The sequence below is a fragment of the Apis laboriosa genome, unplaced genomic scaffold, assembly GCF_014066325.1.
Source record: "Apis laboriosa isolate Shangri-la unplaced genomic scaffold, ASM1406632v1 scaffold38_cov145, whole genome shotgun sequence".
Lineage (NCBI taxonomy): Eukaryota > Metazoa > Arthropoda > Insecta > Hymenoptera > Apidae > Apis > Apis laboriosa.
In genome coordinates this window covers 166074-187773 of record NW_025223092.1, presented here as the reverse complement: position 1 = coordinate 187773, position 21700 = coordinate 166074, and the positions used below count along the sequence as shown (strand labels likewise).

General features: G+C 19.1%; 1 protein-coding gene across 1 annotated transcript; it reads right to left on the bottom strand.

Moving 5' to 3' along the window:
* Window positions 1-272: 272 nt before the first annotated feature.
* Window positions 273-12533, bottom strand: LOC122715536. The gene is made up of 5 exons (XM_043937804.1): window positions 12497-12533; window positions 4800-5035; window positions 4649-4717; window positions 400-486; window positions 273-341 (listed from the first exon to the last, which is right to left on the bottom strand). The coding sequence occupies exons 1-5, from the start codon at window positions 12531-12533 to the stop codon at window positions 273-275; spliced, it is 498 nt and encodes a 165-aa protein (XP_043793739.1).
* Between the last annotated feature and the right edge of the window lie 9167 nt (window positions 12534-21700).

The following is a 21700-nucleotide window of genomic DNA, read 5'->3' as shown; positions in this document are numbered from 1 at the left end:
TCCAATTCTTGCCCTAACTTTCACAATGAGTCGGTAAAATCAAATTCATCGAGTTAAAAAAAACCTATCAAATTCTATTTTTTTCACATCACTGAGTGGTTCTTCACCTGTAGACAGCATCAAAAATTGACGACAATAGATTTTACAATATAAGAACGAATATCAAATCAACTTTTTTTCCAGCAATCTCATTATTGTTTTCTTATAACTTTTTCTTACAAATGATATTATAATAATAAATCATTAATCTTCAAAGATTTTGTTTAAAGAGTTCAGTTTGAAATTGACAACGAATTCATTTGTACCAATACAACTGAATAAGTGATTATGGTACCAAAAAACTGAAAAAGAAATTAAATTCTTAAGTAATTAATTAAGTTATATACTCATTTAACTCACCATTGTTAAAAATTTATTGTTGAGAATATAACCACCAGCAGTAAATTTTAAAGGATGAAGATGAACTTGTAATAAAAATTGTTGCACCTGAAATTTTTGTTATTATTAATTTTAATTCTTTAAAAGTTTATGGTAACTTCAAACTCCAAATGAAGATCATTTGTATTTGATATGTTTTTCGAAAAAAAAAAGTCTGAAAAAATTCATATAGCATCCTCTATTATTTTAAATAAAAAAAAACTTTCAAATAAAATTAATAATAATATAAACTAAATAAAATCAAATAGAAAAAATAATTTATTTGAATATAGAATTATTTAGCACACAAATATATAAACTACAAATATATAAACTATAAATCTGACAATTTCAAAAATGTTTGAATATAAATGTTTTTATAGAGTAATATAAGGTTAAAAAGGAATACTAAATATGTAGAATATAATACATAAATATGTAGAATATGTTCGCGTTTGCAACAGTAGTTTTTAAGGACAGACCTAAGACTTATGAAGCAGTCGGATAACTTAGCTTTTGCTTTTAATAGCTCCAGTATTTTCAATAACCTAACAATAATATATGAGCTATAGTTTTCTAACGGTTTCCAGATTCTTATTTTAAATAAAATTTAAATCAGCAGCAATCGCTTCACAAATCACACTTCCATGCCTTACAACGAATGCCTTGCGATAGATGTTAACAACAAGTGGTATATATTAAGTGGTATATTTCTTAAAAATGAATGGACTAAATATTACGTTCGTGGCGCTTATTTATAAGAGAGGAACAATGTTTCTTATAATGTTATAGCAGGTAACCATGTCCGATAGTCAGAGTACGATGTGTTCATAAACTATCTAATTATTGTATTCGGCAATTAGATTATGATGTGTTCGTTTTGAGAATCTCTTCACCTGTAGACAGCATCAAAAAATGAAATCTTGTGTCCTTAGAAAATTTCTTCTAAGTTCAATTGGAAGGATCTTCCGATGAGATACGCTAATAAACAATAATATTGCAGTTAATGCCTAAGTCGCGACATTCCCAAGTTAGAAGTAAATTTCTCAAACTAGAATGATGCTTTTTGTCCTTGTTAACCGTATCTAGATATATCATCTTTCGGATCCGACTCCTCTTCAATCAAGCTAAAGTGTGTCAAAAATATACAATTATAATTATCGACTAAACTCTTAAAAATGACAATATTTTCAAATAACATCATCCTTTGTTTAGACTTAATATATATAATAGATCTGCGAACAATAATAACAGAAAAGGATTTTTATGAAAAATTTCTCCAAAAGCTGTTTATAAATCTCATAAGCAATAAGTGCTCGTGGACAATTTTTATTATAAAAATGTGGAATTTTTAGACTATGAATTCTAAATATCAAAATAATGAAAAAATTTCTGTATACATATGTCTAATAAAACATTGTTTGTTAATAAATTATAAGCATTTTAAGTATGCGTTAAATAAAATGAAATGATATAACAGTAGAATTAAAAAATATTTAAAGTATCGCTTTTGTAGCAGTTTCTCAATGAATAATAATCTTATTTTTTTTTAAATATTCTCAATTAATAAAATTATTATGTAATACATAATATTATAATATCATATATACAATTATACAATTATCATGTATAATTGTTATTTAAGAAAATTGTATCTCGAAAAAGTTACAACAAATTTTAGAATATTCGGTATTATATAGTAATTTATTATATTTATATATTTAATAAAATTTATAGATGAATCGTATAAATTAATATTAAATTCATATGTTATATGACATTTAACATATCTCAATTTGTCGAAATCTATGGGAATAATTCACAAGATCAATTTAAATAATAAATTCGAATTAATAAATAATTAAATTAGTAAATTAACTTGAAAGTAAAGCATAAAACTTTTTGTTTTAAGTAAATACAAATATTTTAAATAAGAATTCTGATGAAAAAAATTTGAATTTGCTTTCGTTATATTTAACAAATGTGAATATAAATAATAATATTTTTTACAACAACTGTATAATGAGAGTATTAAATATATGAGAAAATAATAATAAAATATAAATTTATTCAAAATATAATTTATTCAAAATAATAATTCAAAACAAGTGTAGAAACGAACACACTCTTTAATAAAAATAATATGCATTCATTTTTTCATTATAAACAATAAAAAAAATTTATAAACTTTGTAAATGTATTAAATAATTAAAATAAAATTTCGAATCAAAAAACATTAACGAGTAAATATTTATTGTAATATTATTTAATTAAATGTAAAAAATAAAAAAAAATTAAATTTTGAATATGTTCATTTCATTTATAAAAAAATATCCATAGTAATATATAAATATATTTATAAAATATAAATATATTTTAGTATTCTTTTTTTTTAAATATATTTTAATATATTTTTTTTAACAATTATTATTATTGAAACAATGAATTGATATGATAATTCGATTGAATGTTTACGGATTATGATGATTGTAAATTTAAATTTATTATAAATTTAATTTTTTTAAGATATTTACAAAAAATTATTGCTTCTATTATATTTGCAATCATTCGTAATATGCATTCATAATAGTGCATTCATGGCAACATATATGTATATTAGTATATGATCGCTTCTTATTTATTATCTTTATAAATAGAAGAATGAGGCATTATGTTTACTTTGAATATTACCGTTATTTATAGTAATATGAAAAAATGTTGTATACAAAACTTGCACTATATAGAGGGGATACAAACATTTGTGATACAAACATTTTTTGCGTGAATGAAGGTATAGAGGAGATTCTAAGGTCATCTTTATTTTTTAAATAAAATATTATGTTTTTTTTATCGTGATATAATAGCTGAGAAGACTTTAGTAAGTATTAATCATTGAAAATCATGCAAAGTCAAATAGTAATAAAACAAACTTTCTTATGTTACAGGATGTTCGCGAGTATTTATTACTCATGAGATTTATAACAGCTTATTCGGAGAAATTTTTTATATAAAAAACTTTTTCTCTTACTATCGCACTCAAGCCTTTATTAAGCCTAAACGAAGAAGTATCTGAGAAGACTGTCTTGAGAATTTAGCTGAATTAATTATAATTGTATATTTTTGGGGTACTTTAGACGAGCTGAAAGACCGATCAATCATCCTAACGGTGATATACCAGCGGCTGATTCAAAGATAAATAACATTGTTTTAGTTCGAGGAATATAAGAGAAATGCGTCGATCTGTTCCTGTTTATCATGAGATCATTGTATAAATCACTACCTGAGGAATTTTCTTGAACTTAGGCAATATCGCAAATCGGACATTGGCCACAATATTATTCGTTATCAGCGTGTTCCACAGAGAAACTATAACATTCCCATTATATTTTATTATAAACATGGACAAAGACATGGAAATTATATATAATTATATATAATAATAATCAAAATTATAATGAATATTACAATAATAACGATATTGACATATTTAATAACTATTTTTGTAATTGTTCATTGCAATTTCGTTTTTTCAAATATTGAAACATTATATTTATTTTGTATCTGAAGGATTATCAAAACGTTTAAGTTCTATATGAATAAATATTAAAATTTTAAGAAAGATGATACTTAATATACATTTTATATGCCAGCAATTTTTATGTATTTATATAAATAATTAAAAAAAATGGTAACAACATATTGAAACACATTATTATGGAAATATAGTTATATTTATTATATAATTTTAAATTTTCCTAAAAAAAACATTTTATAAACAATAAATTTTCATGAATAAAAAATTTACGTGAATAAAAATTTAATATCTTTTTCAAGATAATAATATATTTATGATCTATGATTATTATGATCAGAAAATTATATTCAAATTCAATTTTGTGGTCACTTTTTTTAATAAATTACTATCGATCTGAAGATGAAAAATTATTATCTCAAAATTGAATCATAATTTTTTATAGCTTTTATAAATAGAATTCAATAATATAATAGTCAAAAGTTTTTTAAGAACAACTTAAAAATTAAAATCATTTACAGATAACATAAAAAAATTCAAGGTGATAATATATTTGAAATATATTTTAAAATATATTTTTTGAAATATATTTTAAAATCAGAAAAATCAGTAAAGAAAAAGTACATAAAAAGATAATCTTTACTAAAGGTAAATCAAAATAAATTTTGATTTAATTATTACATTAATAATGGATCTTACCTCATTTCTAATAGAATTATCCAAATAGCAAATATCTAGATCTCGAAGCAAATGTGCTGTTACTTCTACCTATAAAATTCTAACATTATATGCATGCTAATATATTAATTCTTTAATGTATAATATATAATGTAAAAAGATACAATCTTACCTCATGATAAAATTTAGTACAATAATTATTTAAAAAAATAACTTTTATAGAAAATAAAGAAATCCATATTAAATATTTTATAATTTGTATATCTGATAATACTTCAAATAAATTTAATGACATTAAATAAAGATACATGTTGTAAAATGTATTCAGTAATAATAAAAATTGCACTATTAAATCTAATAGAATTTGATAAGTACATGTTTTATTAAGTTCATATGAAAGTTTCAGGATTTCAAAATGAATATACCTTTAATTAAATAAAAGAGAAAAAAAAATAGATTAATGACAAATGAAGTATCATAATAACAAAAGAATATTATCATTTTTATTATAATCAAATAACTTAAGTCATTAATAAGAGAAAATGAGATAGCTTCAGATATTTAAATATAACACAAAAAACATAAATAATTTATAAATTTTTATAAAATTTCTCTTTTTGAAGAACAAAACTTCCTGATTAATTATAAATGAATTGCATTTTTTAAATAATTTTTTTTAAAAAAGAACATTTTCAACTGGGAAAAGTATTTTTTATGTTCTTTACAGTTAAAAAATATTTTTTAAATAATATTAAATAAAAATGATAACAATTTAATTGCATGCATTGTATGTTAAAACTATTAGCTTAAAAGAAGATTCTATTGTAGGAATTATTGTAGAAAACTGTTCAAAAATAAAAAACTTATCGATAGATTTTGACTCTTGAATTATTTTCATTTCAGTTATAGGAACAGCTAAAAATCTTAATATCGCTAAATATTTCACGATTCAAAAAGCAAATCTATTTCTTTCTATTAAGTCTAATTTAATAAATTTGATAATATAATAAATTTGATAATATTTTGAATTTTAATCTATGTTTTGTAATATTTGAGTCCAAATATACCCGATTGACTTTATCAATTTTTTTAAACATTAGTTTGTATAATATGATAAAATTAATTTAAGAAAGTTAATTTTAAAATATGTTAATAATCTTAAAATATATTATTATATATAATCTTAAAATATATTGTATCTATAAATATATTGTAGTATATTGTAAAATCAATAAAATATATATTAAATATATTTAATAATAAACATTAAAATAAATATGATGTCAATATGAAATTTGATGTCAATAATGAGAAAATGAGAAAAATTGATTATATCAAATTCGCTTGATATACATATTGCTACTGATTTACAATTGTTTATAAAATATTTAAGATATCTGAAACTATGTATCATTTGAGATTATTTGCTTTTTTCTTATATTAATAATTTTACAAAATATACTATTAATGTATTAACTATATTAAAATAATTTAATAATAATATACTAATAATATTAAAATATTAGAAAATTCTACACATTGCTTTAAAAATATTAAATATTAAATACCTTGTAACTTGAAGAAAATGTTGTACAAAATGTTTTCTATTATAATAATCCATTACAATTATGCATTTATGTACAATAAATGACTGTATTTTATATTTTATATTAATATCATTTGTATTTGATAATTGATATATCTCTTTCATAACTTTATTCATCTTATGCAACTTGTCCTGTAAAATACTTAAAAAAAATTCAAATAATATGATTTTGAAAAAAATACTATGACAATACTATGATTAACATTATAGATTCTATATTTTTATACATAATTTTTATAAAAATGAAATAATGTTTTAAATATATTAAATATAATAAATAATTCTTATATATTTCTATAATATGATGTACAAGAAAAATAAGGAAATGAAATGAGAAAACAAAATTTTGTTTTCATAAATCTGAAAAAAAAAAATATTCTCTTGAAAAAATAATATTTTTCACTCTACAATACTCTATGCGAAAATGTGAACTCAATATATAATTTTAATTTTATTTTTAATTATCTATGATCAAGCGATCGTAAACATTTGTAATTAAATAATTTATTTAATATATATATATATATTTATTTAATATATATTTAATATATATCCAATCCAAATTATTTATTTTCAATTCGATTTGAGAAAGCATTTCTTTTTATCTATTAGTAAATTCTATATCAATAAAATTTTATTATAGTTATAGTTTTAGTTCAAAGATTTTCCTGTTCGATCTTAAATTTTTCTTCTATAATTGCTGTCACTATATAATGTAATTATAATTATAAAGCCATTGTATCGTTTGACTTTCATTATTTTGATAAATACTTATTTAAGAAAAAAAAACAATCATCATATTAAAATTTTATTTAATTTTTTAATATATATATATATATATATATATATATATATATATATATATATATATATAAAATATTAATATCCATGGAAAATTTTAAAAAAATTTCATAATATATTAATAGTATTAGCAATGTATATATACTTTTTTTATAATTTCAGCATGTTTTTTTAATTATAATATTTATGGTTAATTTCACTATCTATTTAATATTTAGAAAATCGCAAATTCATGGTAAATTAAGAAACACATTATTCATGGTAAATTAAGATTCACATTATTAGTTTAATTTTGAATAAATCTGAACTTGTTCGTATAAAATATTTTTATTATTATTTGAATGCAATGACAGAAATGTTACTCAAAAAGATTTTTCTGTAATCTCTATTAAAATAGATTCTATAACTTCTTATAATTATTAATTTATAACCTTTAATTATTAATTATAACCTTTTCTTGCCAGAATAAAACGTATATTCAACAAATGTTATAAAATTATTTAATATCATTTATGACATTAACGGAAATTTCAACGAAGAAAACTATTTTTTGGAATAAGTTTATTTTATTTAATGCAATTGATGCAATACTCAAATTTTATACTCATCATAAAAGTTAAGGAATTTTTTTTTAAATTGAATTTTAAACTTTAATTCATTGTCATAATAAAATTCTGTAAAATTCAAAAAATAATTTTGAAATCATTAAAAATTTAATGTTATATTCTGGCAAAAAAATTTATGGTTAGAAGAAGTATATAAAGATTAATCATAATTTAAAAATTAGAAAAATATATAAATAGAATTCACTTGAATAATTGCAGAAGAAAACCTAAATATCTTAATTACTAATATTTATAATTGCTTGATCAAAAGTCAAGAATAAAAGAAAATTGATAAAATATTAAATATAAGGATATTAAATATAGATTAATTTTATTATAATCTAAAATATAATTCTAAGAGAACATTTTTTTTTTACAAAAAAAATTTTTCTTCCTATATTTTCTTATATTTTTTATGTATAATATTATAAAAATATATATAAATTTTTCAATTTTTCAATTTGTTCCATTTTTGTAAAAAACATAAAATATAGATGAATTTATAATTTTTTAATAGTACTGTATATAAAAAATATGTATAAAGAAAATTATAATATAATTTTGAATTAATAATATAAAATGCATGCAAAAATGATCTTAATTTTAAGATTTAATGTCAAATTTTTTTTTATTTGATTGTATTCTATTTATTGCAAACATAAAAAGTTTAAAAAGAAATATTTAATGTATTGTTCTATTAAAAAAAAAAAAAAGAAAAAAAATATTAAATTTTCATTTCGAAATAATTTTATCTATAATTTGTTTATATTCTTTAATTTGTAAAAAAAATAACATTTATTGTGTCACATAGATAGCTCAGATTTACCATTATTATATTCTATAGTGTAAACTCGACACGACATGCCAATCAAAACTTGAAAGTTTCCATGATGATATTAATAAGCCAATACTCTCTTTTATCTGGAATGAAAATGTGCAAAGAAAAAAAAAATAAATATATACGAAAATATAAATATACAAAAAAAGATACCGGTCATATATCTCATCATGAAAAAAGAAAAATAGATATACGAAAAGATATAGAAAAATATATACGAAAATATAGATATACGAAAAAAGACATTGGTCATATTTCTCATTATGGAAAAATTTGTTTCATGATTTAATTTTCAGACAAGACTTTATTATTTTTAGTAATTCTATGATTCTATCCTTGTTTATTCTTTTCTATTTTCGACAAAATTTTTTACAATATCTTTCTTTTTTTCTTTTCTTTTTTCTCGTTATATAAATATCATCAAATTCGCATTTCTAAAAATCTTTATATGATTGAAATATATGTATATATCAAGCAAAAAGTAAGTTATAACTCATTTTCAATTGAACTTAGAAGGGCTTTCTGAATATATGAATCCTCATTTAAGAAGAGTCTAATTAATGCTCATTGTGAACACATCGTATTCAAATCGTTGAATAGATCAGTTTTTTTGTAACATCGTGCTCTACCATCAGACACGATTATCTATTGTGACATTGTAAAGAATATTTAATTAATACTTTTTTGTATTCTGTCAGATACGATAAATAGATACTTTCTTTATGACTATGCATTTGCTTTACCCGTTGGATACAATCATCTATTGTGATATTGTGAGAGACCCAGTTTTCATATACGTGTACCGCACTTATCTATTAATACAATCTATTTATCGTTAAAAAATACATTATGGTTACAAGCAATCAATTTGTGCATTAAAATATACACCTTAAAGAAAATTCGATACACATGCATCTTCTATCCATTAACAACATTATTTCGTGAACGCGAATAAAAATAGAAAAGAGAAAAGAAAGATATAGTATATACAATAGCAAATCTAGGGCATTTAAATATATACTACAATGAATGCTATTTTTCTTGCAATTAACTGAAAATGGTATGCAAATTATGAATAAAATGAATTCGAAAAATAATGAGATTTTTATCATTTTTTCAAGGAAACAGTTTAATTAAACTGTTTGTGATTTCTTTGAGATTTTATATCCTTACGATAAATAGAATATGATTGTAATAAAAAAAATTTAACTTTGAATTTCGTTCGAATTATTTATAGATCTTCAAAGATATAATACCTTTTATATTTACATTTACTATATATTTACATATGCAAGTTTGAGAAAAAAAATAAAATAGTAAAAATTAATTTATAATATTAATATTAATAGAGAACATTAGTGAAGTTATTTATGAAAATTAATATTTTCTAATTTTCGAATATTATTTTATCAAATTATGTAATACGATATTAACTGTTAATTGATAATATTATAATTTATATTATAATAACTATAATTTAAATAAAATTCAAAAATACATTATTACAGATTTTTAATTCTGAAAAAATCAAGAAATTTTAGCCATAAATTTAGAAATATATTTGTTTTTTTATTCAATTCGTTTTTATATTTATGAATATTTTTCTGTTTATATAACTTACCTCACAAATATGGTGAAAGTAAAAATCCCTAAAGACATAGTTGTTATTGATATATAAGATATAACAAAAATTAAATCAAATTTTTGTTCAATAATGTACCAATTTAATAAGATAATACTTATTATTATTGCGCTAAACATAATTAATTTTTGTGCAATTTGAAAAAAAATTTTTTTATAATTTTTCTCAATTCCAAATGATTTTAAAGTATTGTCTATTTGTTCACATCTTGCTATGATTTTTCTTGAACACTACAATGAAAAAAAAAAGTGTAAGAAATATAACTATATTTGAAAAATATAAAAAATTATTATGTAAAATATTAATTAATTTGTAGATTTGTTTTTGATATTAAAAGTCAAAACAAATATAAAAGTTGATGTGCAAAAATGTTGATTTAATGATTTAAGAAATAAAGCGAAATAGAAAAAAAATGAGATTATTTTATGGCAGATAAAAAATGAGTTTCAATTTGTATCTTACTTCATTTAAAGCTAATTTGAAATACTAAAATTTAATAAATAAATCTTCGACATTCTTATATATTAATTTTTGGGTTTGTTTTAGAGCTAATTATATGGGAAAGAATGGGATTAGAAAGCCAAGCGGTTATTCATAGAAAAAAATTGTTTAAAATTTTGACTTTTACAATATATTCAAAAATTATCAAAATCGAAAAGAAAATCTCATTTTTAATTATTGTATTCTAAGTAATATTGATATTTTCAAAACATAATAATGTCAGTATATTATTCTATGCTTCATAATTTAAATTTGTTTAAAAATACTTTTTTACATTATTATATTATGATATATATATAAGATTATTCTCTTATTAGAAAGTTCAATTAAATTGGTATAGTATTAATATATCTATTAAATTGCATGATATTGAAATTTTAAGAAACATTTCTATCTTTCTAATTCTCATCATTTTACTACTCTTCATTTTGTGCTGAATAAGATACAAACATACGATAAATTTTTATGGAAAAACTTTTCCTGAATCATAAGTTATCATATAAGTCATAAATCTTATGATTCATTTTCCACTTGCTGTTCGGAAATAATTTTTTTTCCATAAATTATCTTCATTCATTATATTTGCGAATCTAATTGAAAAATTAGATGCGATACTTGTCAAAAATATGAAATACTATTTTTATATATCTATATAATTATATTATATGAATTGCAAATATAAAATTCATGAATTTGAATATTTATAATCAATACAACTTGTACAATTTGAAAATTTCTATAAAAATTATACTTTTATAAAATATACTAGTAAAATACTTTTATAAAAATATTTTAAATACATTTTTATTCGAAAAATTCAAATATTGATTATTACAAACTAAATTTAAATTAACTTCATCAAATATTAATAATAAAAAAAAGTTATAATAAAATAACATAAATGATCATCATATTTGTTATCAATTATTATAACTTTTATTTCGGTCATAAGTCTATTTTATTTATTAATTAAGAATTGTTTTATATTTTCTCAATTTTTCGAAAATTAAAACTGAGAAATGATTATAAGATCAGGAAAACATTGTTCAAAATGTTATTTTCTATGATAAAAATAATTAAAATCGGCAAGAAAGCTTCTTTTCTTATATATATAATTAATACATAATTACAAAAGAATTGTATAATTTTTTAAAAATCATTATAAACGGGAGATTTTTTTAAACAAAAATTATTTATTATATTATAAATAAATTCCAAAAAAAAATTTTAAACTTCACAGAGCTTGAAATTTCTATAAAAGAGATTCACTAGAAATATAATCATTTAAAAGAGATTATTGAAAAAATTAAGATTAAGAATATGAAAGTAAAAGTTTCGTTCTCTAAAATAATCTTAGACTAATATAATTTTTTTTATTGATATATAATAGTTTAAATATCAGTAACATTAGGAAAAAATTTAGTATTTTTCTAATTTTAAATGCTAGTAAGCAAAATAATTTTATAATAAAATTATAATTGAGGCAATTGAATTAAAACGTGATATTCATAATTTTTCATGAAATGTAGAATGTTCAATAATAACATATTTTAAAAATAAAAAATTAATAGCTATTAATTAAAATAATAAAATACAATATTTTTAAACTTTCTCGTTGTTATATTTTATATTACTGAAATTAAATTAATGTTAATGTGTTAATAATAATAATAATTATAATTATAATTAAATTAATTACAATTAGTATTTATTATAATATTTTCAGACCAATTTGTGATTTTTGCAAATCTATTATAAATGAAAGAGGAGAAGTATACAAATATATTTGATATTTTAAGATTTTATTTATAAAAATTAGTAAAATTACTATTAGTAATATTTACTTACTAATTAAATTACTAATTAGTAATACTTACTTCTGTATTTAGCATTCCAAGAATTATAAAAATCATGATGCATATAAAGTTGATGCATGAAGCCATTTTAAAATTGACTTCTTGATATACAGACCAATTTTTATAATCTACGTTAATTACTACATTCAGAAATATAGTATATAAAATAATGCATATGCATCCGTATATTATACTCCAACCATATCGTAATCGTCCTTTCAATTCAAATGTACGTAGACCAAATATCTCATTAACAATAATGATATGTATTAACGAAGTATATTGGCTTTTTGGTGTCCATAGTAAGATTTTTGTTCTAAATGCTTTTATTATTGTCACTAGAAATATAATACATAATAGAATTCTGATAAGTAAATCTTTGACAAATAATAATTGCTAGAGATTTTTTAAATAAAATTATATAATAATATAATTATATAAATTATAGTTTTATAAAAATAATTATATAATATATAAATTTACATTATTTTATAATAATTTTAAAATTTTATAGTATAACTAAATCAAATAATAAAAATTTATAATAATAAAATAATAATAATATAATAATAAAATAATAAAAATTTTTTGGAACAGACTTTTATAAACATTCCAAATGTAAATATAACTTTAAAGCATTTAATATTATTTTTTAAAATTTGTATAATTAAATTTTTTCTTAAATTATACTAATTGTGATATAATATATCCATAAATAAATATAAAAGTAAAGTAAAGGAAAATTTCAGATAAATGTCTGAAATTATAAGTGAAATAAATCTTTTTATATAGATACATAGAGATATATAAAATATAGATACATAGAAATATATAGATATATAGAGAATAGAAATAATATTTCTCTGTTATTATCGAAAAAGTTCGTTTTTACATAAAAAGAAATTCTAGATGTACATATTGATATTCACTTACCTTTCATATTTTTTTTTAATTTTGTTCATTTAAATAATTATACTTATTTATTTATAAAAATAATAAAAATATATTCATTTATTCTAATCAAAATTCACTTCTTTTATTAATTATCAATTTCTTTTTTTTTTATGTTCTTCTAAATTACCACATTATTGTAAATTATAATATGAATTTATTTATTTGTCTATATTTATATCTATATCTTATAACTTATAATTTGTATATAATATAATTTCTTTCACATCTCATGAAAGCGATTACTAATGGAATTAAAGATAATTGTTATATTTTCTGAAATTATATTTATAATTATAAGATTTTAAATGATTTTTCTTTCAAAACTAATTGAAGATCGCACATATCATTTTAGTTATAGATAAAAATACAAATTAAAATGAAGAATGCAATTTTTTTTTTAAGAAAATATTAACTTCGATCTCATTTTCTTTCAGATTAATTTTTAACAAGTAATCATTTATATGTGTTTTATTATTAGATTAATAAGAATTAGAGTGCTTCTTTCTAGAAGTTTTTTATTAAAAATGTTATGCATTAAGATAAAATCTATAAGTCTTTTCTTTTTCAGTCTATGACAAATGTTTTTCGTATATTTCGATACTTCAATATTTGAATAATATTTTAAACAAAAATAAATTGTGATTTATTAAATATTTGCTGACTTTCTAATTTCTATTTTTTTTTATTTTGTTAAATATATTCATTTATATCGAAAAAATTGTACTATTCATAATGTTTTATTTTATAATATTATATCTTTTTTAGTTAATTTTAGTTTTTAGTAATATTATAGCTTTTAACAGTTTTTTTTTTTGATAAAAACTTTTGTTGTTTTTTATAAAAGTTTTTTTCTTCATGAAGATTTTCTGCAAGAACTTCATTATCGTGATTATTGATAATCACTATTTTTTTAGTTTAATTATGTCTATTTCTTTTTTTTTTTTTTTTCGTGTATTTCATATTTAAGTTTAAAGACGAGATTTATTCCAAAATATTTTATATAATTGAAATAATATTGTATTATTGTTATATTAATATTTTGTCAATAGGTTATGTAATATTACATGTATTAATATATAATATTAATATGTATTATTATATAATATTTGATCAATAGATTTTTTTCTTTCTTATTTTATATATTTTAATCTCGTTGTGTGTTTTTCAATAAAAATATTATTTAAACATTTTTCTTATTTATATTTGATTTATATTTGAATCAATTGATAGATTAATAAATAATAGAATGTTATGTAATCAGATTTTATCCTTTCCATTGTAGTCTTTATGAATTATTAACAATCATGATTTAGAATTTCATTGAATTTATCACAACTTTTGAAATATTTTTCATCATATGTTTGCTAATGGAGTAATTTCATTAGTGAATATTAATAGACATAGACATTAAAAAATAATAAATATTTATGACAGATGTTTCATTGTGTGTAAAAATTAAAAAAGACCTTACATAAAATGTTTAGATGTTAGCTGCCAGATACAATGCAAAACTCAAATTATGTAAAGAATATTTAAGAATTACTATAATAGACAAGAAAAAATTATGTAAAAAATAGAAAAAACAATGGAATTATAGCAAGAAAGAAAAGAAATATTGAATTTGAAATATTATAACCAACAATAAAATATGATTATCATCCATTATCGATAAAGATATATATTTAAATTTGATATGAATTCTTAAAATTCTTAAAAACAATATATTGGAATATTAAAAGAATATTATATTCAATATAATTAGTAAAAAATAAATCAACTATGCTAAATTAATAGTAATGGACAATAATAAATATTTATATAATATTTAAAATAATTTAATTTAAAAAGAACTAAAAATATGGAAATTAGAACTAGTTTAAATTCCAGCAAAATAATGTTGTAAGTATATATAAAGCGTAAATTATATAAAAATATTTGTTCAATTATATATAAATATAACTTTCTCTTTCTAATCCTTGCATTTAGATTAAATTTTTCAATTTTTATAAAGAACTTGATTTTAAAAATTATAAAATACTACTAATAAAAATAATATTAATGAGTAATAAAAAATTAATATTAATTATTTTCGAAAAATAATGTGACATATCAAGCATACTCAAGATAGCGTGACGGATGTAGAATATCTTACTCAATTTTCATCTCGCTTTATCTAATGCATATTAGTTATAACTTAATGAATGAACTTTTTTTATAGAATAACTTTTAATATTAACACAAATCATTTATCATATTATATACGCAAACGAAATGCAAATTTTTGATATTCACTTTATATTGAATGTGAAAAACATTATTTTCGTATTTTCGATCAATTCATGTTTATTATTCGAACGTAAAAATATGCATTTTATATTGCTAATGAATTTTATTTTGTTCACATTTAAATAATTTTTGTTAATATTAGTAATATTAATACTAATTGAATTGAAAATCTTAAATTAATTTTCCTCGAATAATTTTTATTTTCCATATGATGCGGAAAATATTCACGATTTACATTAATAATAAAAATCGGTTTTAAAAAAGATTGATTACAGAATTTGTATTGATTTTTTGTTTTGGTGAATTCTTAAACTCTTGAAGTATTGAATAAGTTTTTTTTTTAACAACTTGTATAGTTCTATCTTATATAAATAAAATTATATAGATGTAATTATATGTACATTAGTCACTGAAACTATGTTAAAAAAAAATGTAATTTCGCTATTAAATTTATAATAAGTTGAATGGACTTAATTTATTAAATAATAATATTTATTAATTTATAATTGGGCTTATATTTAAATTTAATATGTTAATGTAATTTAATATTTATTAACTGTGAACTAATAAGTAATTTGTATGTATTAGTTATATAAGAAAATTGTTTATTAATCATAAATTATATAAGAAATAAAATTACCATTAAACGGAAAAGTTAAAAATTTTTTCATTTTCTTTAAAAAAGATATAATTTTAGAGGACTTTTTGCAAATTTTTAAATATTTTATTAATTATTCAACATATCTTGTAGAAATATCATTGAACATTTTTCATATAAGATAATAGATTAATTTATATTCATGTTTTGGAATATCATAAACTAATAATACACTTTATTTTTTATTATAGTAGTTAAATGTTATAGGATTCATAACATTAAAAAGAAATATATATTTATAGTACAATTTACAATTTTTATTAATTTTATTCATACTATGAATACAAAATAAATTTTTTTCAATTATTATGATTGTGCAAAAGAGTCGATAATTTAAGAAAAAATATAACTAATAATTTTCTAAGTATATTTTCTTTTGTTCATCTAAATATCTACGTAATCTTTTCTTTTTAAATTTTTGATATTTAAAAATATTGTTACTTTTTAAAAATATGAATGTAGAACAATAATTCAAAGTGAAAAAAAAAATATAATTTAAAAATTAATTTTTAAAGGCATAAAGACATAATAATAAAATATTATCAAAAATATTTATCAACTTATTTCACAAAAATAAAACAACTATAAAAAAGTAATTAAAGTATTTTATCTATTAGGAAATGATTGTAAAATGATTTTGACCAAAAGCAATAGTAAGAATGTATATATTTAATAAAAAGAAAAAATAGAAATAAATTATATTATATAAATCTGGGTCCTGTTCTATTATTCTGCCTTTGTTCTACTACGCATAGTGTTATTGTTGCGTTGCACGGCAGCTCAAAAGAGAGGACAAAACAGAATCGAAACATATGATCGTATCCAGACATCCAATTCATATATAAATATATAAATATATAATATATATATAAATATATTTATATATAAATATATAAATATATAATATGAGCATCTTTACATATATAAATTGAACATTATCAATAATTTAATTCTATAAGAATTCTTAAGAATTTTATATATACATATATATATATAAATACAAATATTAAAAAATTATATAATAAACTATTTTGAAAAATGAAAAAAATATATGTTTTACTTTCAATGAAAGGGAGTCAAAAATAGAAAAATTTGATATACAATATTTTTTGGATAAGTATATATACGAATATGCAACAAATTTTTAATATTAAATATTATTATTAAATTTATATTCTAAACATTTCTTCACATATTTTTTGTTCTTCTTTATTATAATCTTCAGTTATCTAATATTCATGTCTAAAAAATTATTAAATTGTATTCTTAAACTTTTTAAAAAATTTAATTTAAATAAAAATTTAATTAAATTTTTTAAAAACATAAGGAATTTTTAAAAAAGATTTTAATATATAATTGTTTATTTCAATAAATGATATGAAAAAAAAGAATTATTTCCATATTTTTTTCAATTTTTTTTGCACAATTTGATAAATATAATTACTAATAAATATATACGAAATATAAACGAAATATAATAGTTTTTGTTGAAATTCGTTTCTTTAAAAAATCTAAATTAAAATTTATTAAAACTCGATCGTTTTGGACTATATATAGTTATACTATATATTTAATTAGATTCGAGATTTTTGGTTTAATTTTGTTTAGTATGTTGCTAATAACATACTGAATATATCTTAAGCATTGAGACAATTAAGAGACAAACCGTTAAAATATTAATTTCTGTTGATACTATTAGATCTTAAATGACATAGTTTTTAATTTTTCGAAACAACTAAAGAAAGAAGTTTTTAATAAAATTTCTCTATTCAAGATATTCATTGTGCTCTTTTCTATGTTAATGATGTTTTGTGAGAATAGCTTTTTGTAATTGGAATTTATGCAATTTATCAAATTTTAGATTATTATTCAAAATAAAAATTGTTTTAAGAATTAAAGATAATTATATAGAAGAATATCACCGATTTTGATAATTTTAATAATTTCTAAATATATATTTTTCGTATTTTTTTAAATAATAGATATAAATTATAATATTGATATTGTTATAATTGCAACTTTAATTATTGTAATTTTATTCACATTCTATTTTTGTATTCGAAAAATTCGTATTATACCTAAACTCTCTAAAGATAAATTTAATATAAGCATAGTAAGATATAATAATGTAATCATATAGCAAAAAAAGATTGTCATTCTGAATAAAAAGACAAAGGTAATAAACAACATCTAAAAAAATATAATAGAAATCACCTATATTAAATAATGATATCTGATTTTAAATATAAGTTAATATTATGATATATATAATATTATGATATATCATTAATATCATTAATTGAAAAAGATGTTTAATATTTATTTTGATAATAATATATATTCTAATAATATTCTACAATATTCTAATAATATATATATTATTAGAACCATATTTAATATCTATAATATATGTATATATATATATATATGTATATGTATATTATATATATGTATATGTATATTATATATATGTATATATTATAACAATATATATATATATATGTATATGTATAACAATCATTACTTAATATAATAAATAAAGAAATAGAAATAAATATAAGAATAAAATTCAAAATTTTATTTTTATATAGAAGATCATTTATCTTTTTATTTTCTAAGAGCTAATTCCTCAATTAACTCCTTTCGTTATTTAAATGACTTTTTTAACATGAGAAAACTATATATGCATCGATGAAATAAAATATATGAGATATGATTGATGATGTAAGCATAGAGTCGATTGAAAAAGTTTTATGTAATCTATCAATGATAGAACTTGTATGGAATATGTAAAATGCACATACTCTTATGATTTCTTTAAACAATGTCGAAAAAGAATACAAGTCACAAATAATTAAATCTGCTATATAATAACATTTCTATAAATTGTGCAAGTTGTATAGTTTTGGAGAACATTTATAATATTGTGTTTAATATGTGTTATAAATATATTACATGATTGGCAAATGTATTTGCGATAATAATATTAAATAATTTGTGCATTTTGAGTTATAATACAATTACAATTTTTCGTGTTATCATCGATAGCATTGGAAACATGATCCATCTCTTTTGATTTGCATTTCAATAGACGATGAATCATAAAATCATGATTTTGCTTCTGAGTCATGATCCTTTTAATACTTTATATGTATTATTGCTCATAACAATATATTCATTTATAACAATATCATAGACAAAAATCAGCTGAGACTTATTTATTGTATATTTAATAAATTTTAATTTTTCTTATAAAGTAAACCGGAGACAATGAGCTAGAGATAGAGATAAAGATAAAGAAGAAAATCTATGTGGATAAACCCAAGACTTGTAAAATGATTAGACAGCCTGACCCTTTTATTTTCAATAATTCGGGTATCTTCAATATAACAATAATTTGTGAATGGATAGTCCCCCAGCGCTTCCCAGATTTTCAATTTAAATAACAATTTAAATAGCAATTATGATCACTTCACAAATCACATTTGCACGCTATTAGAGAATAGATTGTAAAATGACTTGACCAAACGTACCAACAAGAAAAAATATATTTGATAAACAAAATAGGAATGACTCGTTATATAAATGTAAGTCTTGTCAATGCCTTTGTTTTATTGTGCTAAGCTCACTATGTTGCGTTGCACAGCTATTCAAAAAAAGAAAATAGACAAAACAGAATCGAAATAGCGTTCGGGTCCAGTGTTATCCAATTCACATATAAATATACAAAATATAATTGCACTTTTACATATATAAACTCACATACATTTTCCGGACCATTGTGGAAGTGAGCGCAAAGATTCTGACTTCTATGCACTGTAACGCAATTTCACGATGCCCCATTCTTCGAAACCTTTCCTTAACGCGACGATTAATCTCTCTAATCCTTCTCTTAGTTTTTATTTCCATGAAAAGAATTCGTAGAAAAACTTCAAAAATTCCGCGACAATTTTTTACATTAAGAAATAAAATTTAGCAACGATATAGTTCGCAACAAAATAAAGTTAAAATCATTACAATTATCAATTAGCTGTAAATAGTTAAAGTAAATCATCATTCACTCAAAGCTCATAATATAAACGATTATACAGTTCTACAACAGTAGATTGTCCTTCAAGTAATAGTAATTCACCACATTTGTGTAATATTCATTCAATTTAATCTATATTGTTAAATTATTTAATAAATAAATATTAAATTATTTAATAAATAAATATTAAATTATTTAATAAATAAATATTAATAAACATTTTTGTACATCAACTTTTGTGTTTGGTTTGGTTTTTAGAATTTTAGAAATCTTCTTTGAGAGAATCGTATAATAAATTTATAAAAGTAAATATTAAGTAAATTTGGTTTTTTCAATAATTTTTTTTATTTTTTATTTATAAATTCATAATGATATTATGAAATGTAATAAACAATCATAAATGATTTTAGTAATACTAAATTATTAATCTTCAAAGATTTTTTTTGTATGTGATATGTAATATGTGAGAGAAAAAAATTTATATAATATTCTTTAATATTTTAAATAACTAAAAAAAAAAAACATTTAAAATAAAATAAAAAAAAATAAAATAGACATTTTAAATAAGATTAAAAATAATATTTTATTTGAATATACAATTGTAGCATATAAATATATAAAATGCGAAACCTGATTTATAAAAATATTTGAATGAATTTTATCTTTACACAGAAAGAATAAAAAATCAAAAGAAAAAATTTAGATATACATGGATATATAAAATATCATTATACTATAATTAGTTGTATTGTTTATTGTACTTTGATCATTGTAATTTGAATTTAAAATTGTTTTATATTTTATAAATTCTAATAGATTTAAAAATTATTGGATTTGAGACATTGTAAAACTATAATCCACGAGAAAATAAATTTTTAATTAATTCATTCATTATACATTTTAGTTGCCTGTCATTTGTATTTACATTAACAGAAGATAAGTAGCGATTTTACGAAGCCATGGACATGTATGTATAAAAAAAATTTTATGTAATAATAATCTTTTTTTGTAAATATTTTAAAACTTAAAGTAGTGATTTGTGAAATTAGAAAAAACATTATTTAAAATGTTCATTTCTACAAAAATAATTCTAAAAGAAAATAATCAAAATTAGCAGGGAAATTTCTTTTTTAAATAGATTTTTTATTACCAAAGAATAATTTTTTAAAAATCATTGTAAACAGGAGATTTTTCTTAATAAAATCAGTTTAAAATAAATTCTGAAAAAAATTGTATAAATTGCACAGAGTTTAATATTTTGTTTAAAACATTATCGGAAAAATTAAATTTAAGGAA

Excerpts from the sequence above, each read along its gene's own strand:
- LOC122715536 (XM_043937804.1), bottom strand. The coding sequence starts at position 12,533 with ATGATTTTTATAATTCTTGGAATGCTAAATACAGAAG. Across the intron at positions 4,718-4,799 it reads GTACTAAATTTTATCATGAG|GTAGAAGTAACAGCACATTT; the intron begins GTAAGATTGTAT and ends AGAATTTTATAG. Across the intron at positions 487-4,648 it reads ATAATTCTATTAGAAATGAG|GTGCAACAATTTTTATTACA; the intron begins GTAAGATCCATT and ends CAAAAATTTCAG.